This window comes from Varroa destructor, unplaced genomic scaffold (genome assembly GCF_002443255.2).
Source record: "Varroa destructor unplaced genomic scaffold, Vdes_3.0 BEIS01000006.1, whole genome shotgun sequence".
NCBI lineage: Eukaryota > Metazoa > Arthropoda > Arachnida > Mesostigmata > Varroidae > Varroa > Varroa destructor.
In genome coordinates this window covers 31,370,798-31,397,824 of record NW_019211459.1, presented here as the reverse complement: position 1 = coordinate 31,397,824, position 27,027 = coordinate 31,370,798, and the positions used below count along the sequence as shown (strand labels likewise).

At 40.5% G+C, this 27,027-nt stretch overlaps 2 protein-coding genes across 13 annotated transcripts; one reads left to right on the top strand and one right to left on the bottom strand.

Moving 5' to 3' along the window:
• Positions 1 to 1,002: 1,002 nt before the first annotated feature.
• On the top strand, positions 1,003 to 14,721 carry LOC111252987 (TNF receptor-associated factor 6-like). 10 transcript variants are annotated; one of them, XM_086992019.1, is made up of 14 exons: positions 1,055 to 1,363; positions 2,350 to 2,579; positions 5,764 to 6,069; positions 6,274 to 6,489; positions 6,756 to 6,860; positions 7,043 to 7,201; positions 7,576 to 7,725; positions 8,030 to 8,221; positions 8,582 to 8,722; positions 8,891 to 9,025; positions 9,433 to 9,540; positions 10,061 to 10,189; positions 10,307 to 10,477; positions 10,584 to 11,215. In XM_086992019.1, the coding sequence occupies exons 3-13, from the start codon at positions 5,947 to 5,949 to the stop codon at positions 10,445 to 10,447; spliced, it is 1,599 nt and encodes a 532-aa protein (XP_086848145.1). In that variant the 5' UTR covers positions 1,055 to 1,363; positions 2,350 to 2,579; positions 5,764 to 5,946; the 3' UTR covers positions 10,448 to 10,477; positions 10,584 to 11,215. The 10 variants fall into 10 exon arrangements, with proteins under 10 accessions (XP_086848143.1, XP_086848144.1, XP_022667467.1 ...); XM_086992020.1 differs by lacking the exon at positions 1,055 to 1,363 and adding an exon at positions 1,669 to 2,142; XM_086992017.1 differs by lacking the exon at positions 2,350 to 2,579 and having other exon boundaries at positions 1,003 to 1,215.
• LOC111252988 (nuclear receptor subfamily 2 group F member 6-like) lies at positions 11,233 to 25,037 on the bottom strand. 3 transcript variants are annotated; one of them, XR_015329595.1, is made up of 7 exons: positions 24,369 to 25,037; positions 17,574 to 17,801; positions 14,215 to 14,621; positions 13,763 to 13,925; positions 13,028 to 13,168; positions 12,335 to 12,893; positions 11,233 to 11,669 (listed from the first exon to the last, which is right to left on the bottom strand). XR_015329595.1 is itself a non-coding variant. In XM_022811737.2 (6 exons), the coding sequence occupies exons 1-6, from the start codon at positions 24,424 to 24,426 to the stop codon at positions 12,565 to 12,567; spliced, it is 1,326 nt and encodes a 441-aa protein (XP_022667472.1). In that variant the 5' UTR covers positions 24,427 to 25,037; the 3' UTR covers positions 11,233 to 12,564. The 3 variants fall into 3 exon arrangements, 2 of the variants coding, with proteins under 2 accessions (XP_022667472.1, XP_022667471.1); XM_022811737.2 differs by having other exon boundaries at positions 11,233 to 12,893; XM_022811736.2 differs by having other exon boundaries at positions 11,233 to 12,893; positions 17,580 to 17,801.
• Between the last annotated feature and the right edge of the window lie 1,990 nt (positions 25,038 to 27,027).

Below are 27,027 nucleotides of genomic sequence, written 5' to 3'. Positions count from 1 at the left end.
GCTCTAGCTCGGGGCTGTGTCGTAATTTTTGCGACCAGCAAATGAAGCAAACTGAAGTTAGAAATGGTCGAATAACCACAATGAACTTATGGAGGGACACTTTCAATGCAAATACCTGAAACAGTACTATTCTGATGAAGTTATGTAACACCGAAAAGTTACACTGTCTATGGATCCTTGACATAATCAAGCTGAACTGCCGGTTGTTCCAGAGAACGCTAACCAAGTGGCTATAAGATGCTGGCAACGATGAGAAAGTGAATATCTACGGAAATTTGCTGTCATGTTAGAGGTAAACCGTCGAGCTATATGCCCAGTATATCGAAAGGCGAAGTACTCTTATCGGCACACTGCTATACCCCTCAGTTGGCTATCTCGCTCAAGATTAAATCCCTGTCTTGGATAGACAAGGGGCTCGCAATGCTAGCCAGTGTCACTGCGCGTTACTTTGAACAACTGGCGATTTAAGAACAGAACATAGAATATAACAGCATCATATAGAAACGATCACAACGCTGTCAAAGCAGAATACATTGCAGTGTAAAAAATGATCGACGATGGGCTTAAAACACTTTGTAGCGTGTACCCTTACAACGCGCCTAGAAAGACAAGCAAAATCCGTTTCGGATCGTACCCATATCGACCGCTGTTTGTATACATACTACGCTTGATTCAGGATTCCTATGACAAAATCGTACCCTCTATGCGTATCCACCAGTGGCGCTTTTATCGCTACTGAACGTGCTTCCGATAGGTGCCCAATGGCGATCGTCTACGATAAGAAGGTTAGCCTTGTGGCAGGCTTTCAAACAAGAAACGTAGGGATCACATGAAAATACTGACAGATGGAAACAAGTTAACCTATGGAACGAATTGGGAACACTCCGTTGAACACTCGGTCTTTTTCATCTGTGTGTCTATCCGCCGTCCTCGCACTCGTTGTCGATTGCCCTGTTAATCCCCAAATCTCACCGGTTACCATTTAAGTATCGTCTCTATAGCGGTGCTAAATGCTGTTTTCATGCGTATCCCAGCGTGCTTAATTATCTTTCTACTTGAGTGCGGTCTGCCAAAAGCCACCAACTGCTAATCGCTTTGGAGTACTTCGAAACTATAAATGTAGGGTTCTTCGAATAACGTCGAGCCGCCATGAGATCAGAGAATCACACGAGCATACATTTATCGGTTTCCAACGTGGCCAGCCGTCAAACGATAGTAAGTTAGTGAATCGCTCCAATGCCCTGCTGCGTCGCCGCTAGTAGAGGTTCCTCCGGCGATTGTTAAACACAGGCAGTTATTTGTTATTACTACGTTATAAAGCGTCACCGTTTAGTCGTCATGCAAGATGTCGTTTCTATCAAGAGTAAGTATACGTATTAAGTCGATCCGTGGCGCGTGTCTGTTAGGCAAGCATTGTAAGATACGGAGTTTTTCTTAAACTACGCGCCACGGTCTTGAACAGTCGCTGAAACTTTTCAACGCATTGAAGCACTGTGTCTCACCTTTGGAAAGGCCACTGACGTGCAACATGTGTCTTTCACAAGACCTTACCTCTGCTCTTTCATCATTTTCTCGCCCGTGTAGATGGTGTTCTGACTCCGGCCGCTTTGTGAGTCTAGCTTAAAGGAACCTATTGCGGACATTTTAAAATAGGTATCCTTGGGCTGTGTTTCGTTTTTTCTTACGAACTGGAGTAATGGCAAATGAAACTTGGAAAAACGTGCAATATGTTTTGTGTAAGGGACGAGTTGGAGCGCTTACGACTGGTGCTAATGCTTCGAAATGCTTTTGGGGTCCAATCTGTAGGTCAATGTACAGGTGGCAACGAGGGGGATTTGGAGACGACTTTGCCTATGGACAACTTATCGCAACCAGTTCAGGCGTGCAGAAAACGTGCAAAAGACAAAGTCACCTACGTACCAATGTTGACCCGTCACCTTTAGAAAACTCGCAAAAAAATTACATTTTCCGCATGAATCACGCCGGACTATTTTGAATAATCATTTGGTCGAAAAGGCTCAGCAAAAGGATTATGCCGATCGACCTAAATTTTGGGCAAATGCAAGCCAGTCAACAACTGTCTTGAGAGAACCTTGACACATTCAAAAAAAGAGCCACGATTGCTCTAACGTATCATTAGAGGTAACGATGAGTTGGTGGACGGGCATAATGTAGGGGCAAAATGACATTTGTCTGACTTGAATATTAAAGGCAGGTCCTGATTGAAAAAAGCTGTAAAATCTAAACGAAAAACCTTTTCGACTCCATTTTGTATTATTGAAAATTTTCAAAAATACTCCAGCCACGATAATACATTTGTCGGCTCGCGTGTGCCGTTTCCTGTTGCAGGAATTTACGTAATGCCTGGGTTGTCGTAACTTCCATATTCAGCATATCTGTTCCATAGACCTTTCTCTACTTTTCAAAGCTCACAAAGCATCTGAAAAGAGGAAGGTTCCGGGCAATCGAGGAACTTAGAAAGTACTAATGTACAGGCTTTATCGGCACGGTTAGGTTTAAAACTGTTCTCCTGAGGTACGTCGATTGAATCCGGCAACGATTAGATTGGACGACAACAAGTAGGTTATAGACAATTAAAGTTTTCGCAGTTTTTAATAGTAAAATTTTTACAAATAAGAGTATATTGTTATTACATCGAGTTTGGAGATCTAGCAAAATCAAATATGTCCTTCATTACCTCAACAAACTGACAAAATCTTACCTTTTAGTGTGTTTCACATCAAACTTAGAATTCAACTATGAAATCAATGTTGATTTGTATGTAGTAGAGATATCGGTTGTAGTAGCATTGTGGTTGTGTATCGTAGTAAACGTGAGGATAGTAAAAAAAAAAAATGCTAAAGAAAATGGATATCAAACATAAAATTTCCCTTTATCACGCTATCGTTCGGCACTTAGTAGTACTGAATATTCGGAACGATCTATGGATACGAGAGTTCTGATTTGCTACCATTTATATCCTTGAAACGAGCCTTTCCAAAAATTATTCATAAAAATGGGCCAAAAAGAGTTTTCGAGACCCAGCCGGATCATAAGCCATTTTTCTTAAGCGTGCAGAGGGTTCTTTTCATCGTCCACGCTTTCAGTTGGTCGATTTGTTGTTGAATTTCTAAGCGCACGGGTCGTGTAGTGAGGTGGTTGCAGTGTGATCTTTTTTGCAGCACCTATAAGCGGTCGAATTATAGACCTTTTTCAGCTTTCAAAATGAGTCCTTTTACGATGAGAGAAAAATCTTCGTTCGTTGGACCCATTTGGAAAATCGCTATGCGCATTAATACGATCGACCGAATCAACAGTTCGAAGCAAAACTGCGGGCGAATTAAACCAAATTTTATCCTACAAGTATGTGTACCTCGACAACTTATTTAGAACTTGTTTTTTATTTTTTTTTTTTAACTATTTTCGATCCTTCGATGATCTGATGTATTTCGAAGAGGCAAGGTTTTGGCAATAATCCCGCGGGCCGCATCGATTTTATTTTCCCTTTCGTTATCTCTCGAACTTGTGTAACCTATAGATATCCGATCCGATATATCTCATAAGTGTCTTGTTATTAGATATATAAGTAGAAGAGGCACACGGCGTCAGGTGAACAGGGCATCACTCAAACACACCGTACAATTAACGAAGCACTTTTATATACAGATCCCGAGGTTACAGGCTGTCATTTGCCTGTGAAGGCTCTAGTGAGTACTTTGTATAGTTTACTTGGACTTACGTTACAGTGATCACGTAAATAAGCGTTAACAATAAACTGAACGTTCGATTCAATTGGTGGCATAATCTCCACTGAAAAAGCTCTTTCGATGGAAGCGGTATGGGGCGTCTCTCCAATGGAATATTACATTGCTTTACGAAGGCTTGCTATGATATTTCTGGTGATACCGCTGTTTGTTTCAACCGCACCACTCGCTGTTCATACTGAAGTATCATTCAATATCTAATACTGTGCCCCTCTGTAGTTTATAGCCGGAACATTATACGCTTGACCCCGTGAAGTAACGCAAAACTAAATTTGTTTCTATATGCTACCGTTGTATAGTACCAGAACCTTTACAATATCGGCACGAGAAACTAACTGGACGGTTTAACATATTTTGTACACGATATAACTTCTTCGATGTAGTATAACGTAATATTAAAGTTATGTAGCAAAGATCTTTGATGTTTTTACATTTAACGAAATATCATACATTTAAGTAGATCCGGTCCAGTATTTTTTTCATGTGGAAAAGCTATACGTTGTAGGTGAGACCGCTGTGTGATCTGATAGCCAGCGTGTGCCATATTCAAGAAGATTCATTCTTCTTCTAAGTACTTTGCTATGATCAACCTACTAAGTTCTGTTGCCCGTAGAAGTTGCATCCGTACTTTCTATCAGCGTTCGTCATACTATGGCTGACTACGTTGGCTTGCTGCGCGTGCCAGCTGCGCCATTAACTGTACAAAACGCTAGTAGATCATAAATGAAATAGTTATAGATCCACAATAGGCTATTAGGAAGTTGAGGCTCTCTCGAAACTTGTCACTGAATATTTCACGAAGATGCGTCTCGAAGGATGCTCACATTTGAATCGTGCCCTTAAGTCAATCAGAAGCGTCGGGCATCAATCAGTTATATTTTAACCCTATAGTCACCATGTGAGATGTTTGTAAATACGCGAATTATGATAGCTTGAATGGTTTAATAATGAATGGTTTTTTTAACGCGGGCGATCTGCTCACACGCGTTGAATACTGTTATAACTTTTCATAACATGCAGTTGACTCCTATCACAAGTTTATCTGGTATAAGATGGTATTGACCATTTGTAAGTAAACTCATTTCTATTTTCCAGCCGTTTATTCGATCTCTGAGTGTTGCGTAAACGGCTAATCTATATTTAGTATTTACGTTGCCTTCGTTCCATATAATTTGGATTGGTCTTGGGGTAACTTGGCCAATTGCCATCTTTTGGCAAGACGATAAAGTCTAAAGTTGCTGTTGTTGACGCTTTGAAGCGATTAAAGCACTTCGGGGGCATTCTGTCATTTCTGTAAATATGAGTAAACACATCTCTATCTATGATTGGCGTAATACTATGATTTGTTTGTTTAACATTAATACGGCATGTTAGAGCTACTTATCACAAATTATAACCTCACTCAACGAATGTCTTCGAACTTTTTGTAGCAAATCTCTCCGGGACTAGACTTTGTGCAAGATAATATATAAGAAACTCAAAAATAATTTTAAAAAAAAAAGGTTAATACTGTTTTTAGGCGAATGCTAGATGTAAAATGATGATCCAAGCCAGACATCTCAGTAGCTAAATACGATACGGCTCCCTAAGAAACCTGCCCCTGAAGTCTTAAGTTCACCTATTCCTGGATCATTAGCGTTTCATGCAAGATTAACTCCTTACATTATTTATAGAAGAAAAAAAAGTAAAAAATAGAGGACCAGCTTGTCATTATACAATATGGCAATGCATTGTAACGTGGGCATTCGTACTGCCATTTACCTGTGGTGTTTGTATTACGCAGCATATTGTGCTAAAACAAAAATAATCTCTTACATAAGGCCAAATTGTACTTTGCCAAGCTGCGGTGGTAACAAAAAGTAAAGTCAAGCTATTTAATTACCGATATACGGGATGGGGGAGATGCCAAGCTACTCACGATATAAGAATTAGGTTTAAATTATCTGAATATCGGTAGGTTGCTAGCAAATTTTTGTGCTTTATACGAGTGGCACTTCAGCACAGCTCGTTTAGGAAGAATAAGGTAACCGGTACGTCGTCAACATCATCAGCCCAGGACGAACCCAAACCCCGATCGTCGAGTAAAATATTGCCTCGGTCACCTACAGAAGTTGTTCTTTCACAACCTCTAATCGAAGTGTCGCCACGGCCTTCGTATAACACGCCAGCTCTAGCTGGGCCTATGGCAACCCGAGCCAGCGTGACAAGCGGTCGACACTCGAATTCAACATCTAATTCATCCAGCCCAGCCCCACCGAGGAGACTAACGAGCACTCCAGCTCGGTCGAACGCAGACTTTGTCAAGGTACAGCAAAAGTTTTAGAAAAACGCTTCTTGTTGGCAATACAGGTTTCCCGATATTGTTTACCATTTTGGTCAGTGGCAAACAAAAACGCGTATATTTTTTTTTATTTTATGTCTTTATTCTATAAAAGATACTAAGGCTACGGACATAAAATTTTACTATAGAATTACTATAGAAGGTGCTGCTATGCACTACTGCGCTTAGGTGGTACTACGCGATTTCCCAGGTTGGGCACATGATCATCTGGTCTCCCTGCGAGGGGTACCTGCGGGAGCACGCTGCTCATCATGTGCCTGTGTAGCGGGCACACTATTTAAAGCGCCTTGCACATGTGCCTTCTGTACCGTTTGCCTACGGAAAATCGGTATGGAATCTGTTGTCCGGTGTCGGACGCATGGATCCGATACGCTACGATCAGAGGTATATCTTTTCTGCAGTTTTTTTAGCAGCACAGCGATCATCCATATTATTCGATTAATATTCAACTTATAGGTTAAGTTCAAACTTATATAAGTTTGAACTGAATCTTCTTACGTGTTTCATTTCTATCGACTTAAGCTCAAAGCTACACTGTTCAAGTTGCCATTTTTAACATTGCCATGCCGAAAACTTATATCATATATTATAGCATTGGCAGTTTACTTGAGATCTGTTGTAACAATATTTTGATGAATCCTTTCCTTAAGTTCGTGGAAGATCCGTACGTTTACACATTATGCATGGATTTAAATGCAATGTGTATTTGGAACGCTGACGGATGCAACTTCGAAGGATCCCTCATTAACGTGCATGTAAGCGAAGATTATTTACAAGTGTTTTTAAAACAACTATGCTACAACAGATACTAATAAATTTATGGGAAGGTCCAAATAAGACGCTTTTGCTTCACTTATTCCCTCCGTAAAGCCCACGTTTAGCGCGCTAAAAGAGTGGTATATAGTGTAAACATCTTAATTTCTATTTTAAATTTCAGGAACACAGCGAAGGGTGTCTTTTTCGAGAGGAAACTTGTCCGGACTGTGACAAGTGCGTCTCCTTTCGAGCTCTGGCCTCCCATCGGGCTGCCACCTGCACTCAACGTAAAGTAGCCTGTCAAATGTGTGGACAGCATCTGTTTGCTTCGACACTTGAGGTAAAACAAGATCTGAATAGGACAGCGAGCCTGATTGTCGACGGCTGCCCTTCTTCCCCCTCTCGCTGCAAGCGAAGTTAAAAACGATTCTATGACATACTTGAATTTGAAATGCATTCTTCACCCATGAAGCATATGTTGATGTGCTTAGATAAGGGTGTTACGTACCTTTTTCAATCGAAAACATCTACCTAGAGGGTAAAACTAGCTTCATATCGGAAGTGGTACGAGCAAACATTCAACCGAAAATTAACGTACAATTAATTTTCGACGAACGGTTTCAGATTTTTGTCAAATACGTCATACAACTATTTGGCTCACAGACACAAGATGTTGTGATAGTTTAATTTGCAATAATGAATGTAACCTTTTAGCGTCACATAAGCGTCTGTCCAGATGTCGAAGTTCTTTGTCAGCTGTGTGGTCGACGAGATATCAAACGCGGTCAAAGTGAGGTTCACCGTATAGAGTGTACCTCCATGAAACGGGCATGTCGTTTACATGTGTTCGGATGCACACTCAAGGTCAGCAAATTTCGATTATGTCTTCGAGTTCCATCTGAATTCAACAGAGAACATTTTAATCTGTTCTGTAAAAACTCAGTGATTTATCACGTCGTGCATAATCTTTCCTCAGTACCAACCACCTGTTCACCTAAACGTCACAAAACAATTCGTGTCTACACTTCAATCTAGCTTTTTTTTTTTTGTCAGTACCATAGCTTGGACAACAGTTAACTCTCTCATTGAAGACGCCCATAGTTGACGCTCGGCGATGTAAGAGATGGGAAGTTCTTCTAAGTAAACGATCAAGATTTTCGCTTTTCAGGCAACGAGTAAAGAATTACGCGATCACGAATCTACGGATATTCATTTAGATATGATTGTTTCTCACGCTGGTCGGCAGGAACAAAGGCTGAGAAGACTTGAAGAAAATCAACAAACGATTATACGAGGAGCTTACCAAAACGTGACTGATACTGTCGATTCAACTGCGTTATCTAGTAATGAACTCCTGAAGGTAAATTACGTTACAGTAAATTTCACACTTCCAGGTGCCACCTTAAAGGTTCCCTGCTGTCAAAATAAAAACAATATTGTACTGCTGCAGCTATCTAGTATCAACAACAGAAGTGTTTATTCTACCATTTTACATGATATATCACCTAATATATAGGCACTCTGGTTGTACGTTTGACAACCTGACGTAATACGTCCATTTCGTCTGTGTCACGCCAACGTACCCGTATACGCTGCCATGATAAGTTCCTAGAAATGTCAACTATTCAAAGCTTATCAAGTAGATACCAATAAATAAAATGGCGAAAATATACGATTAAAAACATTCTGTTATTCTACATTTTGTACGTTATGCGTTTAGTCGATTGAGGTGCTGCGTTCGCAAGTGTTACAACTTTCGAACCAGTTGAAAATGATCAGCAACGCTCTGCTTGAGGACCCTTTCTTCTGGAACCTCTGTCCCTATAAGGGTATTCTGGAAATTGCTAGCGATGGGGCACAGGTAATAGGAAAGGATTTCCCCAAGAATTGAATAATTTCAAACAGAGAAAAGTATATAACTTGACGATGGCGATATATAACTGCGACAGGTTAAGTACATTTGGCAAAAAACAATATTGTTTTAACTATTAAACAAGACGCTTTGGAAAACTCTGCATCTGCTTGCCAGGTTCTCTACAGCGACAGCTTCTATACACCGACTATACCCGGATATAAGGTGCAACCGGCCTCGCGCTTCACGATATTCAAGTCACTTCCTCACCTAAACATATATCTATTTACGACTGTGCCCAGAGGGCATACGGTATTTGACGCAATCTACTGTCGATTAAAGCTAGTCCTCAATACTTGTTGATCACGATACTCACGCACATGGCTGCATACTTCCCTAAATTTATAGTGATATATAATTAGTCACAATTTATTACTCGTTGAATATTTAAGTCGTAGAAATGTCATGAATCTCCTTAGCAATACTTATGTAAAGCGTTTATTCGATCAGGGTCTTGCTTTGAGTTGGGGGGTCGCTTTTCGGGGTGACATTTCTCAGTGACATTATCCGACGTTTGCTAGACGTGTACGGAACGAATCAGCTCTCAACCTATAATAAATCGAACGGACACCACATACATATTCACTGCCAGCAATATATTTATATGGTAGAAGATCCATGTGCTTCGCTGATAACCAACCTCTGCCTTCACTGAGCAGATGAGGCTTCGCCTGCTCGTGGACCACCGAGCACGTCTTCTTCATTTAACTCCTCAGCTGCTCCCTGGGGCCTTCAACAATGTCATGCCTTGGCCGTTTCCGTCACAGGTCTGTAAAGATTCAATAACTTATCACATGCCTTTATTTTCACAGTTCTAGCATGGCATGTTATCTAATTATTAATAACTAATGGATAACTACGAAACTCGAGAATTTCCGCATCTTCCGCTGGTCTTTTAATACAGTTAGGACAAAGAATTTCGCTCATTGACTTTAACACTGAAATGTCGTACCCCGTCGCGCCTGTTTAAAATACCTACAACGCATAGGTGCTGTCCTTCTTTCCACATAATTATTGCTGGTATTAGTCCTGACGCTGTGCGATTCATTATCCTCGAAAATAAGATACTTTTATTTATTGTTTCTAAACCATTTAAATAGATGATCTATTTTATCATCAATGACATTATATATATGTTAACTGAAATTAATTTGTATAGCAAAATGAAAAATAGCTCTTGGTAAGTTGAAGTGGTATTGCACTATTTCTATTACCCTTATTTTTATTATAGATTTAAGTTAAACAAAGGCGGCTAATCACATGGTTTTTTGTTTTGCTATATTGCAGTATCTATTACGTCTCGTCGACCAGAGTGGACAAGGTCTTCATAAAGACCTCCCAGTAACTACGGGTGCTACAGGCAATATTGAAAAGCCACTGGAATCAGGACGGGTCTTGCGGTCACCCAACCTTCAAGTACTATTGTTGACGGTTTCTTTAAAAAATCGATCATACGTACAGTCATTATATATACGAATTCTGTATCTAATTATTTGATTAAGTATTAACGTTTATGTCCTGTATTCTATCTAGGTGAAGTTTGATGAACTTGAATGCGAAGGTGGCATCCAGTCTGGAAGTGGAACGTCAAACGGTGCCCTTTATAGCCAAAACGATTGCATCGTATTCATGTTTAAGATGAACCTTCCTGCAGACTTTATAGAGAGAATGTGAGCTCGCTAAAATGGAGCTTAATGCAACTAAGTAAGCCTTTTTTGCCTATTTGTCCGGATCATTTATACTATGTCATGAAGATTAGGTGCCGTGAGCAATGACACTTTCAGTCTTCAAACTAACAATGTTTTTTCAGAGAACGATGAAGATGAGCTGCGTCTACTTAATATATCAACTGAATTCGAATGCTTCGGCCCGACTGAGAGGTTGGGGCATTTTTAAGTATTTACTTGATTATTTTGAACGACTTGGATGCGAAGCCATGGGCAAAAAGTTGCCCGTTGCCCGACAGGTCTCAGCCTAAGTGAAAGTCTCTATTTCAGTTCTATCGTAAAACTACGGTGAATTTAGGTTTGAGCTCATACTCAAAAATGATTGTTGCAATATTTGACTTCTATACTGGCTTCAACAAGTATTGTTACTTAACCTGATTATGCTATTAACTCACGCCTACATAGTTCTAAGTGTACCTAAATGTTCGCTACCGGTATTTTGTTCAAACGTAAAATGAGCCTGAATTCTGACAATCGTTGGTCCTGTGATACAGATCGACGCTTGTCCTTCAGGTTGACCAATCCGGCAACTGTTATTTGTGATAGCTGAGAGTGGAAGCCTGCGTGCGCTGTTATTCATTAACCAATCGACCGGTGTACTTTTAGCTAAATTTAAAAAACACAGAAACCTTTAAATTGTATGGTCATGTAGAAATGGTTACGACTTCGTATCTTTCACGCATGGTAAAATAAACGATTATTGAAAAAGCCTTAATATTTTTCTATGTCCATATATGTTTTTAGTTTTATTTCATCACCATCTACCATTCTAATATAAATGTTATGTACATGCAGTAGTTTGGGTCTTTTGGGGTCAAACGGCTCCTGCCATAAATACAATCTACAAGCCTTTATTAACATTGTTACGTGGTCTCCGTGCTTTATAATAATATAAAGTGTACACGTATTTATTACGTGAAAAATTAAAGGTAACTATATCTAATCAGTATTACTACTGCAACCCAGAACTGCTTCTGCTAGCAACGAGCTAAAAACATGCTTGCCTTTTCGATAAATAGCACACGTTCTATGCTACACGCCGAATCCCCTAAAGTTACGGAATAAAATAAGCCTCAAGTTAAAAGATGTTCGATAATTGTGTGGTTGCTACCAGTGTGACGTCCATGCGCATGTCCGCAAACCGTTGACAACATACTTTTTCGTAAGAGCTGAAAATCATTCAGTTAGATGAGCTTTTAGTTGAAAAATGTCTACATATTGAAGGTCAGCTGATCCTAAAGGAGGTTTATTTCGTTGAGCAGAGGGTCGCGGCTCGAGTGGTTCATTTGTTGCCATTCTCTCACAAATAAATACAAAATTGGATACAAATATATCGTTCTTGAAATGAGCTTGATCTGCCTTTAGATCAAATGCCCAATAGTGAATATCTTAAATAAACTCGGTTATTGAACACTTTTTTTTATTGGGTGCGATTTGTCCCACGTTGAATTCTGCTACAGCAGTAATAAATGTACTATTACTGGGCACTGTTTTCAAGTTCGATATGACCCTATTGCGGGTTATTGCGATCAGTTCATTCTAACCGTAAGTCGTATTACCAAGCTTACCCAATCAATGCGTATATCTATCCCACTTGTGCAGCTCATAGCTACTACGAGCTACAATAATGGGTCGCCCTTGATAAGTGGTTTCTTGTACGAAATAAAATCGTTGATCTGCTGATGCCCTGAAGGGCTTAGTGCTAAGGTGAAGTCTTATTTCAGTATATAGCTTGCCTCTATACAGTAACAATTTGATTGGTGTTAGCTATGTATTTAGTGGTGGTAGATCAAGCTCTTTTGCTTGTGCGAAAATGAAGTGTCCAATGGATTACCTGAGGCGGCGCATAAAGATACAATTTAGATCTTCGATGCGTTTCACTATACGTTCTTTCGTTAGGAAGAAAGCATACTAGTGACCGTACGCATGATTTGCTGCGCCATGTGCTTTCCAAATGTTCGTCCTTCGCTGTTTCAGTCTAGGACAAACCGCGCAGGCCATATTAGCGCGATTACTGCTCTGTATGTAACAGTTCAACATGTTTAGTGGTGCAGAAACTTGATTTTATGCAGACTGTGACTGTAGTACGTCGCACAGGATGCGTTCAATAGGAACTGGACCGATCGTAGAGCGGAAGTACACATCTTCGAGAAGGGAAGTCCTTGCGGACCGTAGAGCTCCAAGAAGGAGTAGCAAACGATGAGCTCGCGATATCGATAATGCTGCCAAGCCACGTTGCGAATCCTCTGCGGGAGACGACGCCGATCCTTGCCTATTTTCTTGACGATCCTGTCGGTTTGCACTCTTCCTTGACGCCTCGTGAGCTGCTAGCGCCTCTAATGTCTGTTCCTGAACACGTTCTACGTGCGCCACGTCGTAGAGGCCAGGCAATTCTGAAGAAAGATGAATTGAAATCTATCAAGAGTGAAAACCCTTCGATACTTATCGTCGGGAAAAAATGATAGGCGTCATCAAGTTACGATGCCGGATGAAAGGATTCGTTCATTCGGTCTGTGTTTCGACTTACCAGGACGAAACAATGCTAAAGCTTTTAAACATGCGAATTCAGTCTCGTCCGTTTCCATTGTGATTAGCTGATGAAGAGTTTCCCGCAAAATGTGTAATTGTTTACGGCTAGCAGAGCTCGCTGGCTCATTCACGATACAACCTGTAACAAACAGTTGCAATCAATCCCTCATTGGTAAAGAACACAACTTTATTGATCGTGTGAATATTATGGTTCTTGCAGTAAAATTAACGAATACGTATGCTATACATAAGCACAGTGCTTCCTGGTAAAGCTGGTCGCTGTATTTGGTCGTTCACGTTTTCGCCGACGTCAAACAGTGAAGTGAGACAAAGGCTTTTACCCATTCTACATGTTATAAGATCGAACTTAGTGTTTGTGATGGATAAACATTTGAGGACCAATTCCACTGTTCTGATATGGATCCATTCTGGGGCTGTATCAACATTTGTGCAGCGCCCCAGAGCTCTCCAAAGATCATCCATAATATTCGATATTTTACGCACAGAAAAAAGGTCCTTCATGCTTACACAATTATATATATATATATATATATATATATTTTGCAGCCGATAAGCAGCGCTTGTGGCAAGATGGTTATTAAACAAATTCCTTGGTTACACTATATGCAGTGGCTATTTCGTTCGCGAAGTGTTTTCTGCTAGCAAATCCGCTACACAAAAAACAACCAGACGTATGTATGTAAGATTAGATAGTAAATGCATAGAAACTTACCGTGAGTAGGTAGCTCGAAGCGAGATTGGGCAGCTGTGCACAAAAACACTTCAGCCCAAGAGTGTTCCACGAGCAAGGTTTGATCCGGACAAGTCAGTTGCTGAAAGGCTGGCATCGAGCGGGTCCATCTCATTGTGCAGAATAATAGCTTTGCAGCGCTTTCCTAAGATACGCGATTGTGAAGTTATATTGAAAATTCGAAGTGGTGAGATAGACGTGTAGGGAAATTTCGGATAGACTTTTGTAATATATATATATATATATATAAGATAATCTTCAGTCCATTCCGAGGCAGTAAATAAATAACATCGAAATGTTGTGATTTCCAACTGCCGAACTCAATCACAGTCTTAAAGCTAAATGTGTGACTTTTGTCATATGGTTACTTGAGTGTAACATATTCGATTTTTTTGTATGAACCTGAAACTCTGAGCAAGACATTCAAAGCGTACCTGGGGGTTCTCGTCCGGAGCGGGGTGTGAGACAAACGGATTTGCTGAAGGTAGACTGGCAACAGGAGATTTCCCATCTCTACTTGATGGTGATTTCTCGGCATCTCGTTCCGGTGAAGCCGCCTGAAGAGGCGACAGCGAAAGCTCCTGACGCGTATGGCCTTCTTCCGCGCCCTTCCCGTTTGTATTAACCAACTCGACTGCAGTCTCCGACCACAACGAGATCGCTGTGGGTGACGCGTCCGTTAGGGAAGGTGGAGGCCGATTCAATAGCTGATAGGCGGCATATACTGCTGATGATGGGAGAGGCAGCTCAGTAGTAGCCGCTAACGGAAATGCCAAATTCGAGATGGAGTCGAGGAGTCGCCGACGAGGACCTGAACGCGGGGCGCGTTCATGCTGAACCGCTGTAGTATGGTAATCATACCAACGATCGAATAGTTATTAATTGTTACTAGGCTAAAAATATTAAATTGAGTACAAAAAAAACAGGAGGCGGCGTTCAGTGCTTTGTATGAAAAGCTTCCGGCTTGAAACAGCTTTTCACGCCAATCCGGGGGCCAATTAGTGTAACGTGAGCAGACGACAAGAAACAAGTCATTTGTTGATGACGTGACTTGACGTGGCGCGTTAAAAAGCTATCAATAAAAAAAGTCTTTGATTAGCTAGCGTAGTAATTAGATTGGAGATTACATATATATATATATATATATATATATATATATATATTCGCACGGGAAAATAGTATATGAGGACACAATTAATACAAAATTAGATACAATTAAGGAAATTTTTAATATGGAGGCGAAAGGATAAGTCAGGTATTTCTATGAGGAACGACATCATTTGTTGGATTTGTATTTAAAAAAAACAATTACACAAAGAATCCAGGGGTTCACATAAGTTAAAATTATCAAAAATGAAATCCCAGAGTCCAAGGTCGTTAAAATTACTTTTTGTGCTTTCTCAGTGACACTTTAAGCCTGTTTAGTCTTTCTCTCTGAACAGTTGATATAACAGTCTTACATTCTTGCGAGGTAAACTTTCCTGATATCGTTTACAAACCCTACTGATATCATAAAGTGCTGATTCTTGGCGACCAAGGAACTTATTATTTTTTTCAGGGACCTTGACTATGAGGAGTTCAAAAAATTGCTGTTTTTGGTGATGTTTTTAACTCCCCTTTACCGACTGAATTTGTTATTGTAGATAAGATTAAACATGCCGAGTTTTATGTTTGGTTGTAATACGTTAGTCAATCGCTGCCTCAGATGGTTGGCGCCCAGCACAAAGTAGGCCGTATGTCTATGTTCAACCTGGAACCTAGACCTCACTTTAACACTGGAACACGCTATCGTTACGACATTAACACGGGGCTCAGGTAAGGCGAACCTAGTTTATAATTGTTTATTCAGGAAACTTGCCTTGTTGGTGTTCTTTTGAAAATGTCGTTTTGAAAATAGATCATTTCAATTAGTTCTGCATACAATAACACAAACAATACGACATTTGTAGTTCAAAGCATATATACTCAATAACAGACTCTTGTTAGCTTTTGCTAGGAATATATACTCCGGTATCATCGGTGGATTTTCAGTTTACCGTCTTACTGCTTTGGGTAGAGATGCTTGTGTATATACAACGAAAATGGCTCACATAAGGGCTTGAAGTAAATGTCTGCACTTTGAAAGGTGGGCGCATGTTGCGCTGGGAATGACGCTTGCCACCGGAAGTAAAGCGGCGACAGGTTGTCAACTGCAGGACAGACATACCCCAAAAAAAAAAGGTTATCTGCTATGCGATATTTAGTTGAGAGGATATTTTTGACCAAATTACATAGATAGCGTAGTTTCAGAAAACCTCTCGTTCAGTAAAATGGTATGCAAAGGTTTGTCGTCACTGCATTTGTCTAATTATGGGGTACACAGTAGATCTGTTGCGATCTTCAAGGTAATTTCGAATGGAACTCCTGCTACATCTTCTGTCTGAGTATCCCTTATTCGTATTCCAAGGGACTTGGCGATGATACCTCTAAAGCTTTGATTATCGCGCTGTAGCTTTTGAAACTTTACATAAACCGTTGGAAGCAACTGTTCCCTTAGTAGCGCCTTGGTTAACCGGCAAGTGTTTAGGTATCTTATATAAACCTTGCGTGTGTTTAAATTGTTCTACGTAAGTCACACCATCTTATGAGAACTCGTTTTTTTTTTTCCTCTATATATACCAGCTACTAACAAGGGCCTAATAATTATCAGAGTATGCGATACAAATTACCTCTAAAGCTACTGCTGTACCAAAATAAAAATGGTACATGTTGCCTTTCTTAAAGCCCAGATATTGGTAGCCTTGATAACCATCATTGTTTACGTGGAAACACCCATATCTTTATTGTCGTCTAGACAACGACCTTCAACACGGCTCATGTTAATCGGAGAGGCATGTGCCTGCTGAAAATTGACTTTGCCAAGGTGTCCCGTTAGCTAGATTAGTATTTCCTAGCTGGACACTTTTATTTGTTACTTTCACATTACAAAGTTCGCCTATACGGACGATGTTCAATTGTCGTCCAGGCCTATTGAAGCATACTTCGAGATACGTCATCATCATTGCAAAACAAGCTAGTACTGCCTCATTTGAAACGGCCAAATCAGGTTTTCAAGGTCCACTAAGCAAGCCCTAGGTTAACGCAAGACGTTTGATATCGCTAACAGGACAATGAAGTAGTTTAACAAAATACGAGTGTACGGTAAATATAATTTTTTTTTAACAATTCCTACTTCAATAAAATAACAAGTTCTCTAGAGTGTAAACGGTGTTATTTACGGCACCCATTTGTAGAGAGCAATATTATTATTCAGTAATACGCAGTTAACTTTTCTAGGGTGTCTGTGGAAAAGTGTGTGTGAAAGACTATTTTTACTCTGTCATCAGCGAGTGCTGTTAGCTGTCCACGCAAGATGTAATGAGCTATACTAAAAAAGTTGTAAACATTTTCTGTTGCGGTGGTTTATTGATATTGTTTGATGCGAATTTCCGATTGCCAGTATAAGGCTGTAAATTTTGTAAAGTTTTTATAGGTTCTATACGACATATTTAACAATAAACAAAAATAATCGGCGGAGAGACAACAAAAACAACTATACTAATAGATAATGTTAACGGGACACTGCCTGTTCTATTCTAACGGTCTGTTTTTGGGCTGACGTCAAAAATAGTCGTCAGCATCCGTTGGACGAAATCCTTAAACGTCGTAGAAGATAATAGGTTTTCAGCTTTTCTGTTAGGAACTTGAACAAGTTTCGTAGCTCGATAGTATCATAAATAGGTTAGTTTTTTCTATTTATCTGCAGGTCACTCACATATACCTTCTCGACGCATGTTGACTGCGAGACATTTTTTAAGGCGACAAGCTTGGCACTGGTTTCGGCGGGCGACATCCACAACACAGAGGCCCCCTTCCTTGCAAGCATAGTGCAGATTACGCCTTACGGAACGCTTGAAAAAACCTCGACATCCATCACAGGACGCTACCCCGTAATGTCTACCGGAAGCGCGATCACCGCACACCCTACACAGTGGCTCCCTTTCTAGAAATTGACACAATAAGAGAAAAATAACTTACTCGATTTAACCTAAACCATACGTAAATATCAATAATTTGCCTCTGCCTAGAATGTGCGTTGAAACGTAAAAAATAGAAGCCTAAAACGGCAATATTAACGTTAATGATCCATACATTTTTCTCACATCTTAGAAAGCCTAAACATAAAGTAGAACAATAACTTGCCGTTCCTCTGTTGACCTGTACCTTCCATGGCGATGGCCACTGTATCCATCATTTTGTTCAAAAACGTAACAAATGACTAAAAGCATTTTGGGCATGACAATTAAAGCAAGCTTTTTACCTACCCTTTTACCCCCCGAGAACTCATATATAATCCGTGTTTCTACTGCATAAAATAGTCCTGATACAGGTAATGCCGGTCGCTTGATTATATTGTGCTATGTATGATTGCATTTGTACGGCAATTACTTATAGAGACACCGCGAATCAAAGATAAATCATTGTTAGACAAATAATAACATCTGAGCTGTTATGTCAAGCGTCTGGCTTTAGAACTTCACTTTTTCTGAGCAAGAGTAGCAAAAGATTATTGAACTTCATTAACCTTCAGCCATTCGGTAAGCAGGATTCTGTAAAGAAGACCGTAACTGTTATCTTAAAAGCATAGAACTCTTTCGTTGTAACAAGTCTTAAATGGACGTTCTTATAGATTGACCCAAAAGAACATAAACGTAAAAGGGTTGATTTATGCATAGGCAAACTAATCTAAAGTCTGAATAGATCACAACTCAATCAGAAGACTGAGAAAATTCAGGACAGAGCTTATAACAGCTTTATAATGATATCAACTTAGATATTTTTATCAATCGGAGCTATAGATTACTAAAAACAACAAGACTCAATCAGACTGATACCGGCCACGATCCAGCATAACTGTTAGAGATAATATTATGCTCTAGGGAGTATTTACATTTTAGCAATAGTATGGCAAGAGATCTCAGGAGATCCTGACCCCTGGCTAATATTCACCAATTCTAATTTGTTAAATTCAAATGTGCCAAGGAAAACTGTTTCTTTTTTTATCTCTACATCTTTCTAATTATTAGAATTCTTAATACCAGCTTGCTGCGTATAGGCTTGATTGAGGTAGATAAGATTTGATTGTCCAGAGCTAATATATCGGTAACTGGATTCGACAGCGGCACAGACACTGCGTCTTATTTGAGCTCAGAGACTTTAGCTCTTATAGAACAGAAAAAAAAATCAAGGCCGTATGAACTTTTCTTAAAAGCTCACGTGTATAAGCGTTTACTATTTTCGAAATATAATCGTCAATTCTGACAAAAAGTTATTTAACCAACTGTAACTTACTATTATTCATAAAATGAAAAAATCTCGACTGAAGGACGTCTCACTCACGTTCAAGACCAAGCTATTCGTTTGTCATTAGATAATTAGCAAGAAAGTTCCAAAGATAAAGAATTTCAAAGTTCCAGGTTACCGAATGACTCCGGAACCAAAATAACGAATCTCGGCCAACTCTTCCAAGTTAAGTTTTAACTGAATCGGTAAAATCTATTTTCATTTAAAGCCGTTCAGAAATTTGTGCAAAAATTGTCTGTTACCCTACTTTCAATCTGGTGTACACCGGTTTGAAAAAAATCATCGCTAAATCAGCCTCGTGATGCCTTGTTATAGTCATATACGTCGCTAGGTAGAACTGTACAGACGACTTATCTGTGGGTATATTGTTTGAAAATCGATTTGTTGTAGGCGGTTGTTGGTAAATTTGAACAGAAAACGTTTTTTTCTCATCTTTGTGGCATATCTCCCGGACATTTTTCACTGAAAGAAGGTTTTTTCTGTCGGAAGCACGAACTTGTAGCGTTTCGGCTATAACAGCACAGTCTATCTACCTCAATGTAATCTATTATTATGACTTATCTTTAATATCTATTTATATTGCCGATATGCTGGCCCCTGGGCAAGACCAGTTGCTCGTCTAAGCTGGTATTTGAGAATGGCAAATATCGGATGAGTAAATTCTTACTAACGCAGTTAGATTGCATGGTCAAGGTCGCCATATCAGACATGTCGAAGCTGGTTAATGGTCTGCAAGCATCCTCACTGCTCTCGGTCTCTCCTCTAAATGTAGCTAGTGATTTTAAAACACGCCCGGACCGACCAACTGAAATTGCACATCACTACTATGAGACACGTTTTGGACAATACTCTCTGGATAATCAACCCGAACCCCCATGTTGCTACCGACGCTTGAGGGGCACGCCGGATCTTTGGTTACTGATGTGTTAGCAGTGACTATTACTGGAAGTGAAATTTGCTTCCTTTCAAGAAATAGCTCGTAGTATGCGGGCCCCGTGCCAATAGGACTAGAAGCGAAGCTCTGTAGCCTCGCTCGGCGAGCGCAGAACACTAGTAGAAGTGCAGTTGGACGATGGATGGATGGATAATAAACAACGAACTCAGAGCGGCACCCTCACAGCCCCCTACCACGCAGCTGTTCGAATGTATACCCAACAAGCTGGATTAATCATTTCACTGGTATGTTCGGTGAAAGCCATCGTTCTCTGCAGTCGGTGAATACGTAGCAGAGCGCAGCGTGCTTCATTATGCTAGAGATCCTGTAGGCCTTCAAGAACCAGCAGAACAACAACACAGCGGAACTCAAGTTCTGATCCTTTGTCGGTAAGCACTCCTTAATAAGTGGCGCACTCTGACGGCGAGATGAGGAAATGCCTCGACTCCCAAAAGCGAAAGCGAGCCAGCTTTGCCATTGTCATGGTACGAAATCACTAACAAGAGCGTATGCTACAAGCTACTCGCTCGTCTGCTGATTAAGAGAAACATTTTCTTTTTTTTTTTCGAAATTTCTATTTATTATTTCAATAATCTATTTGTTATTATTATTATTTTTTTTTCTTCGGAGAAAGCGTTTCGCAAAGACAACATGCAGTGTGCTGATGATGGGCATTAAAAAGGCAGTAAATACACAAACGCGCTCCTTACACGCGGTGTGCGTCGATTTTGAAGGTCGCCTTCGACTCTACATCTAAAGATATGGTTCAGCATGGCTGTATAATGGAATATAATCCTACAGGAGAAAAAAGATAAGCATTCACGGTAGGGTGATGGAGCTGCACCGTTTTTTCAGAACGATAGGCCTGGCCCCAAGTGTTAATCTGAGCCCTCCGTCTATTTCTAGTCTAACATAGAGATTTCCCTAGGAAAACAAAAAGCCCAAAAAAGCCTGGTCAAGGCTATCCTCTACGTGAATAATATAGACATATACGGCTCTAGCAGATTTCAACTGTGGCATCCCCTAGCTGAGCTTAACATGACAATATTTAAATTGACGATACGAACTGTCAACCTGGAAAATCGTCGAGGGAACGCATGATCATGGCTGAAACTATACGGCCTCTCGTTGGATCTCTCCTTCAGTACGTCAGTTTTCCGTATCTCAGGCCACTTAACTTTTGCAGTGGCTGTAGTTTCATCTCGCACATCACAGAAAAATATTAAAATGTCCTCAGCCTTGTAAAAGCGTTCCTCCCATTTAATCATTAGCGGCTTATAGGGTAGATGAAATTTGCAAGACTTGTACAATAGAAGATCTCGCATTTCGTAACCAAATTAAGATAACCTCTTTGGGCCTTCATTAACTGGCAAGAAGCTGAATAATTTATTCCCTTGCTGAATAATTTACTCATTAAAGACTTTGAATTTTGCTTTAGGTTTCTGACAACGGAGGGTTTTTCCGAGTACCTTACCAGGTGGGAACGGAAGTTCACCGAACTGTTTAGCAGCAGCGTGATGAAAGATGGCGGTTGAAATAGCCAAAGCGAATACTTTTCGCTTTTCGCGATTCACAGGTTCTAAACAGGCGTCTTCATGAACCTAATACAAATGTATTTGTAGCAAATGCTGGCCGAACTGTAATTAAAGTACTATGCAGGTTGCTAGCCTTTAGTACTTTCGTTCGCAAGTCTGAAACCCTGAATCTATCACAGGCTCAGAACTTACTTTTAAGCCTTTTAACTTTTTTAACCTATGAGTATTACAACTGCGAGGGCATATGAGTAAATATCTTTTGAGTGAAGTATTTTGTTATGTATAGTTTTGTACCGATGATGTTGTTGAATACGTGTGACCAGGGGGTGAATAGATGTGTAGCATCTACGAGCACAACTAGAATCTGACATGTAATGGATACGAATCTCAAGACTCGATAGGAACAACTGAGTAAGTTCAAAACGATGATCTCTAGGAAGGTGCTCGCAATTACTCTTCACGTTTAATTCAGAAATGTTTTATCAGGTGACTTCGTGACTCGTGGAAATTGAGCTTTTGTTTGTTCCGTGTCGATATAGCTGTTTGTGAACGTTTTTTTCGATCGTCAGAATGTCGCCTACACGAGAAAACCTTCTTCCAAACGAAACTTCTTCCGATTGTATTAAGCCAACACTACGTTTGAATATAATTCACTTCTGGCGCAAACTCTTTCGGTGCTCTCCGGCCCAACTAGAAGGATTACGAAGTCAATTCAGACTGTTGAAATCCTGAATCTATAAAGAGCATTTTGAGATCGCGTGGTAAGGCAGGGGGGCAATGTTTAGGCGTCTGCGCGTCTTAATCTATTCTCCGGAGCCACTCATCTACACTGTTTGCGAGGCCGCTTGAAAGACACACGTAGATCTCGCACTGAAACGTCTCTTAGATGGGTACAAACGTAACCTCTCGAGGTTGTTTTGCCTCTAGCTCTTTACTTGCTGAAACATAAACTGGCACGTCTGCGCTAGCGGCACTTTGTCTGTCGTGCGTTGTATCTCTGTAGTAGATTAGCGGTGCGGTTACTTGTGTGTTAATCTCGAACGACGCTGACCTGACCTGAGCTCGATCGAGCACCTGCCAGTTTAGTTGTTAACAGTGTGCAAATGAGTGCTAGCCCTTGTAAATTCTCGATTGGAAAGAAACGGTGCCCGACGATAAGTTCGTTTGTTTTTTCTGGCTGATCTTTGATAAAGCTGCGAACTAATCCTAATCTGGTATGCTGGATTATCATCAGTGGACTTTGTCCTTCTTAACGAGCTATTTATTATATGACGGAGGAGTGCTCATATTGCGTAGATGTTTCACACTGCACTGAATTATATTGTATTGAAGATTATTTTCAAATATCTTCCGTTTAAGACAGAGCAATAGAGCAAGTAACTAAGCTATATGGATAATTCGAGTCTCTATATAGGCATTTTTATGGAACGTGCTTTATATATATTTAGTTAGTTTGATGGCATCACCATCACCTTTATATCTCTCAGGTACATTAAATCTATACTTTGTCAGAATAGTCATAGCGAGCAGGAAATAAAGTTACCTTTTCTATAATTTCACGAGATATGAGGAAACTCTTTAGACCTGCAATTCATGAAGCCTGATTATGCACCTCAATGACACAGACACGGTCTCGCTTAACTATTATTACTTACTAGGAGCTACCTTCCTGAACTCCTTTAAAATATATTTGCGCTAAGCTAATGTACGTATATGAGTTGATACTTTAAGTTTGACGTGCAGAACTACGTTGACATTAGGTCGGATAAGATAAAAGTAGAAAGCTATCTTTTGTCTTCGGCTATTCTCGGTTCTCCTGCTAGGTCCCAGCCTTTCAACCTTTTCTTGATAAAACCATTGGAATCATCGACGGTAGATAAAATATCATTGTAAATAGTTATTTGAAAATCTATATTAGATTAAGTTTGTTGGTAACGTTCCGTGTCTTGAAATAACTTCTAATAAAAGCACGACGGACAAGCAATGACGGACACAGCTTGTTTTGCCCAACTTATTTTAATAATATCCAAACTCTAAAACAGGATTTACTTTCGTACTAAATCTGTAATGGCTTTTGATAGCGGGTTTTATTTTTCCTCAAAGTAGAGCACCGGCTAGGATGTAATGTTATTTAAATTAAAATTTTGGTATTACAACATGATGTAGGGCCAGGTAAGTTTTCCTCAACAAAATAACTATCAACAAAATAAGTATAAGTTCTAGGTTTCTAACAAAATAAGTTCTAAGTTTCAGTTTAGGAGCGTAGATAGAATATAACTTATAGATTTTTAACATCTATAGAATCTTCAAACTTTCTATTGATTACAGATACTAGTCTGAAACAATGCCACAGCTAAAGGCTCATATTCACGATAGACAAAAGCGTTTTAAACCTAGAAACTCGAATATAATTCGCTTTAGGAGGTAAAAAGTAATGAACTTTAAGTAATTTACCATCAGTATTGATATCTATAGATATTTGCTAGGTAATGGGACTATTGAATGCAGGAACAAGGACATTCTCGTTATCAGTGAAATTCTGGAAAAAAAGAGCACACGCAGAGATAGAACGGAACACTTGAGGATTCGTAAGCGCACCAACCCGGTTTATCCGGTGCAAATTTCCTATCCGGGCATCACGTCAGCAATGATAATCTAGATTTGTCATATTTATGAAAGAACTTCGTGACACTCCAGTTCCACAATATACAGCTTTCTCACTAACTTGAAGACTCACCTTTGTTTAGCTGGGTTGCAATTCCTGGCGACGTCGTGTGTCTAGCTAGGGGTAACATGATGTTAATACTGGAGCTGCACTTTTTATAGATGAACGCTAGCTTCAAAGTTTTCCTTATATATAGATTTAAAGTTTTTACGGGGTCACTTGTTGTCGGACTTAGTCTTAGAGTAAAGCAAATGTTTGTCGTTTTTTCTACTTTCGACTGCTATAATCATACCGCCAATTTCACTATTTACGAAAAAGGGACAATACCTCCTATTATCCGCTCTGCCGGATCAACCTATACACGATTCGCTACATAGACGCTTGTTTTTCGTCGTTGCCTATGCTAGCCTATGTTAGCAGTGTAGCTTTTTTTTTCTAGTTAACTTTTTTCTGTAATCAATCCGCTTCGGCGTGTCCTTTTCTATCATGCAACGTCATGTACATGAGCAATCATTTGGTTAATCCGATCTTAATAGTCAGTGAAGTCTCTACTACTGTCCTCTGACTGTTCTTGGCGATGGAAGCACAATGGAGTGGTAGCGCTATCGTGGTAGCGAACAGGCGATGCGAAGCCGGCGCGTAGTCGTCAGTGCCGGGGGTCAGCTTGGTCGCGTTCACCGCTCTGGCGCTGCTCTGCTGGTCTCGAGGTCGGTGAGTCGACGATTCGCCAACTGGACACGACCCGAGACAGCTGGAGGCTGCCGCCCAGTAGACGGCGGTCGACAGGGCGTGGGGCGTCGAGCAAGGGCCGAGACCTCGGTGAAGACCAACTAGGATCAGGGGTCGCACCAACGCGCTCGCATAATGCCAGCCGATGCTATCCGATTGGCCGTCAGAGCAATTGGAGGGGCGTGGCCCGGAGCCGCACTCCCATTGGTCGTCGTTCTACTCGACGCCGGCCTTAGATGGGCAGGAGTTCGGGCTGCTGCAAACAGCAGGCGACTGCTGGAACGCTGATGAAGCGAATGGAGCTGATAGGGCTGATGATGGCGGACGACGAAACAGGGGCAAAAAAAGGGGGTGGGGGCAAAGCCAAATGCACAGATCATGTTTTATTATCTTTTATCAGCCATGGCGGTGCTAGTGGTGTGAGCCTAGCCAGCGATGCCGACTGAGGGCCTATCGTCGCTGTGCATTTGAGAGCGGGGACTGTATCACAACAGGGATCGCTGTGGGTTGTAGCCACGGTAGGGGGTGCGGTGGCAAAACGCCGCGCAAACTCAAGTGCCTTTTACCACCTCTCTCCAAGCTCTAGCCGCCTGCCTTTCGACTCCCTGGCCCCCTCCCCCCCCGCGCGTGCTGCTTTAAAGGGCGACCGAGTTTGTCGTTAGCCAGGATAGCCGATTGACATTGGCAATTCTTTGCTTTTGAGGCGTAGGCGAGCCCTAGCGTTAGAAAACTACGTTAGCTGAAAATGAGCGAATGGAAAAGGCTATGTGAATAGAAACCGCACACCAATAAAGTAAACCTCTAATATGCCTGCGATAAAACACATTATAGTCCATTTATACTGATAGCCCTCTTCTTAATCGCGGATCTTAAATTCAGTAATAAATAGCTCCATTGGGAAGGTAGATTCAATCGCTTGCAAATTGCCCGAGTAATCGTGCCCATTCAATGCTGCTGCGAAGTACGGTCTATGTGCATTGAAGTAAGTCAACATCTGGGAATATTGATCTCAAAAAACTGGGTTTTGCATCGGAATTAGATGTAAGTATAACTAATAGGCTGAATTAAATGAAGGCCCTTAATACTGGGGTTAGATTCGCGTTCAGTTCCTATTAGTAATACCCAAAGCGATATAGTGTAATCAAATACATTTATAGAAAGTTAACCGACTTGATATAGTAACTTCTGAATGAACAATAGTCATTATTTTAATGTGGATTTACTAGGTAAATGAATTAGGGGCTCTGTAGTTTTGGTCACCTACTATGGCTCTTATTATCAGTTCTACGTATTCCATCAAATGGTAGCTACCAAAAAGAAACCCTTTTTCATATATGATCTTACCTGCATACTATACTGAATATGAAGACTCTGCGGGGTATACTAAAACGCCAGTCAAGTCTAGATAAATATTTGTGGGTATATAACGCGTAGATAGACTTTCCTGGGCATTTCAACGTGACCTGTGGTCTATTTACAGCGAGTTTTTATAGTAATGTGACAGCACCGTTTGAGAATACTAGGGGGATGCCCTGTCCGTAAAAAAATACGTCTGGGCATTTTTCAATAGTTTATGTAGAAGTCATTTGCCACAGTAAAGGTAACAATCGTGAACCAAACGCATTTCGTAAGATCTATTTTCACTATACATTTCTAAGACTTTCACAAAGGCCGACTTCCGTGATATCTTTTAGATTTTAACTTGGACAAATTATTGTGCCTGGGAAATCCACTCTAGAAAAACTATGTTTTTTTTTGTTATTCTGATATTTTTTTTTTTTTTATAAGAAAAGGTTCCGATTTGCCCAGCATAAATAATAGCGTAATCTCCTTTTCCATGGATCGAATCTGTAATACTCAGCTGTCTTTTAAGTTCTTCCAAATCTTCGAGACAAATGTACTCTCAGCCTTTTAATACGTTTACCAGTATTTGTCGAAGCATCTACCCGTTCACGGACGAAAGGATGGTCCGTGTCGCAGAGCGCCGAACAAATCAACTCGG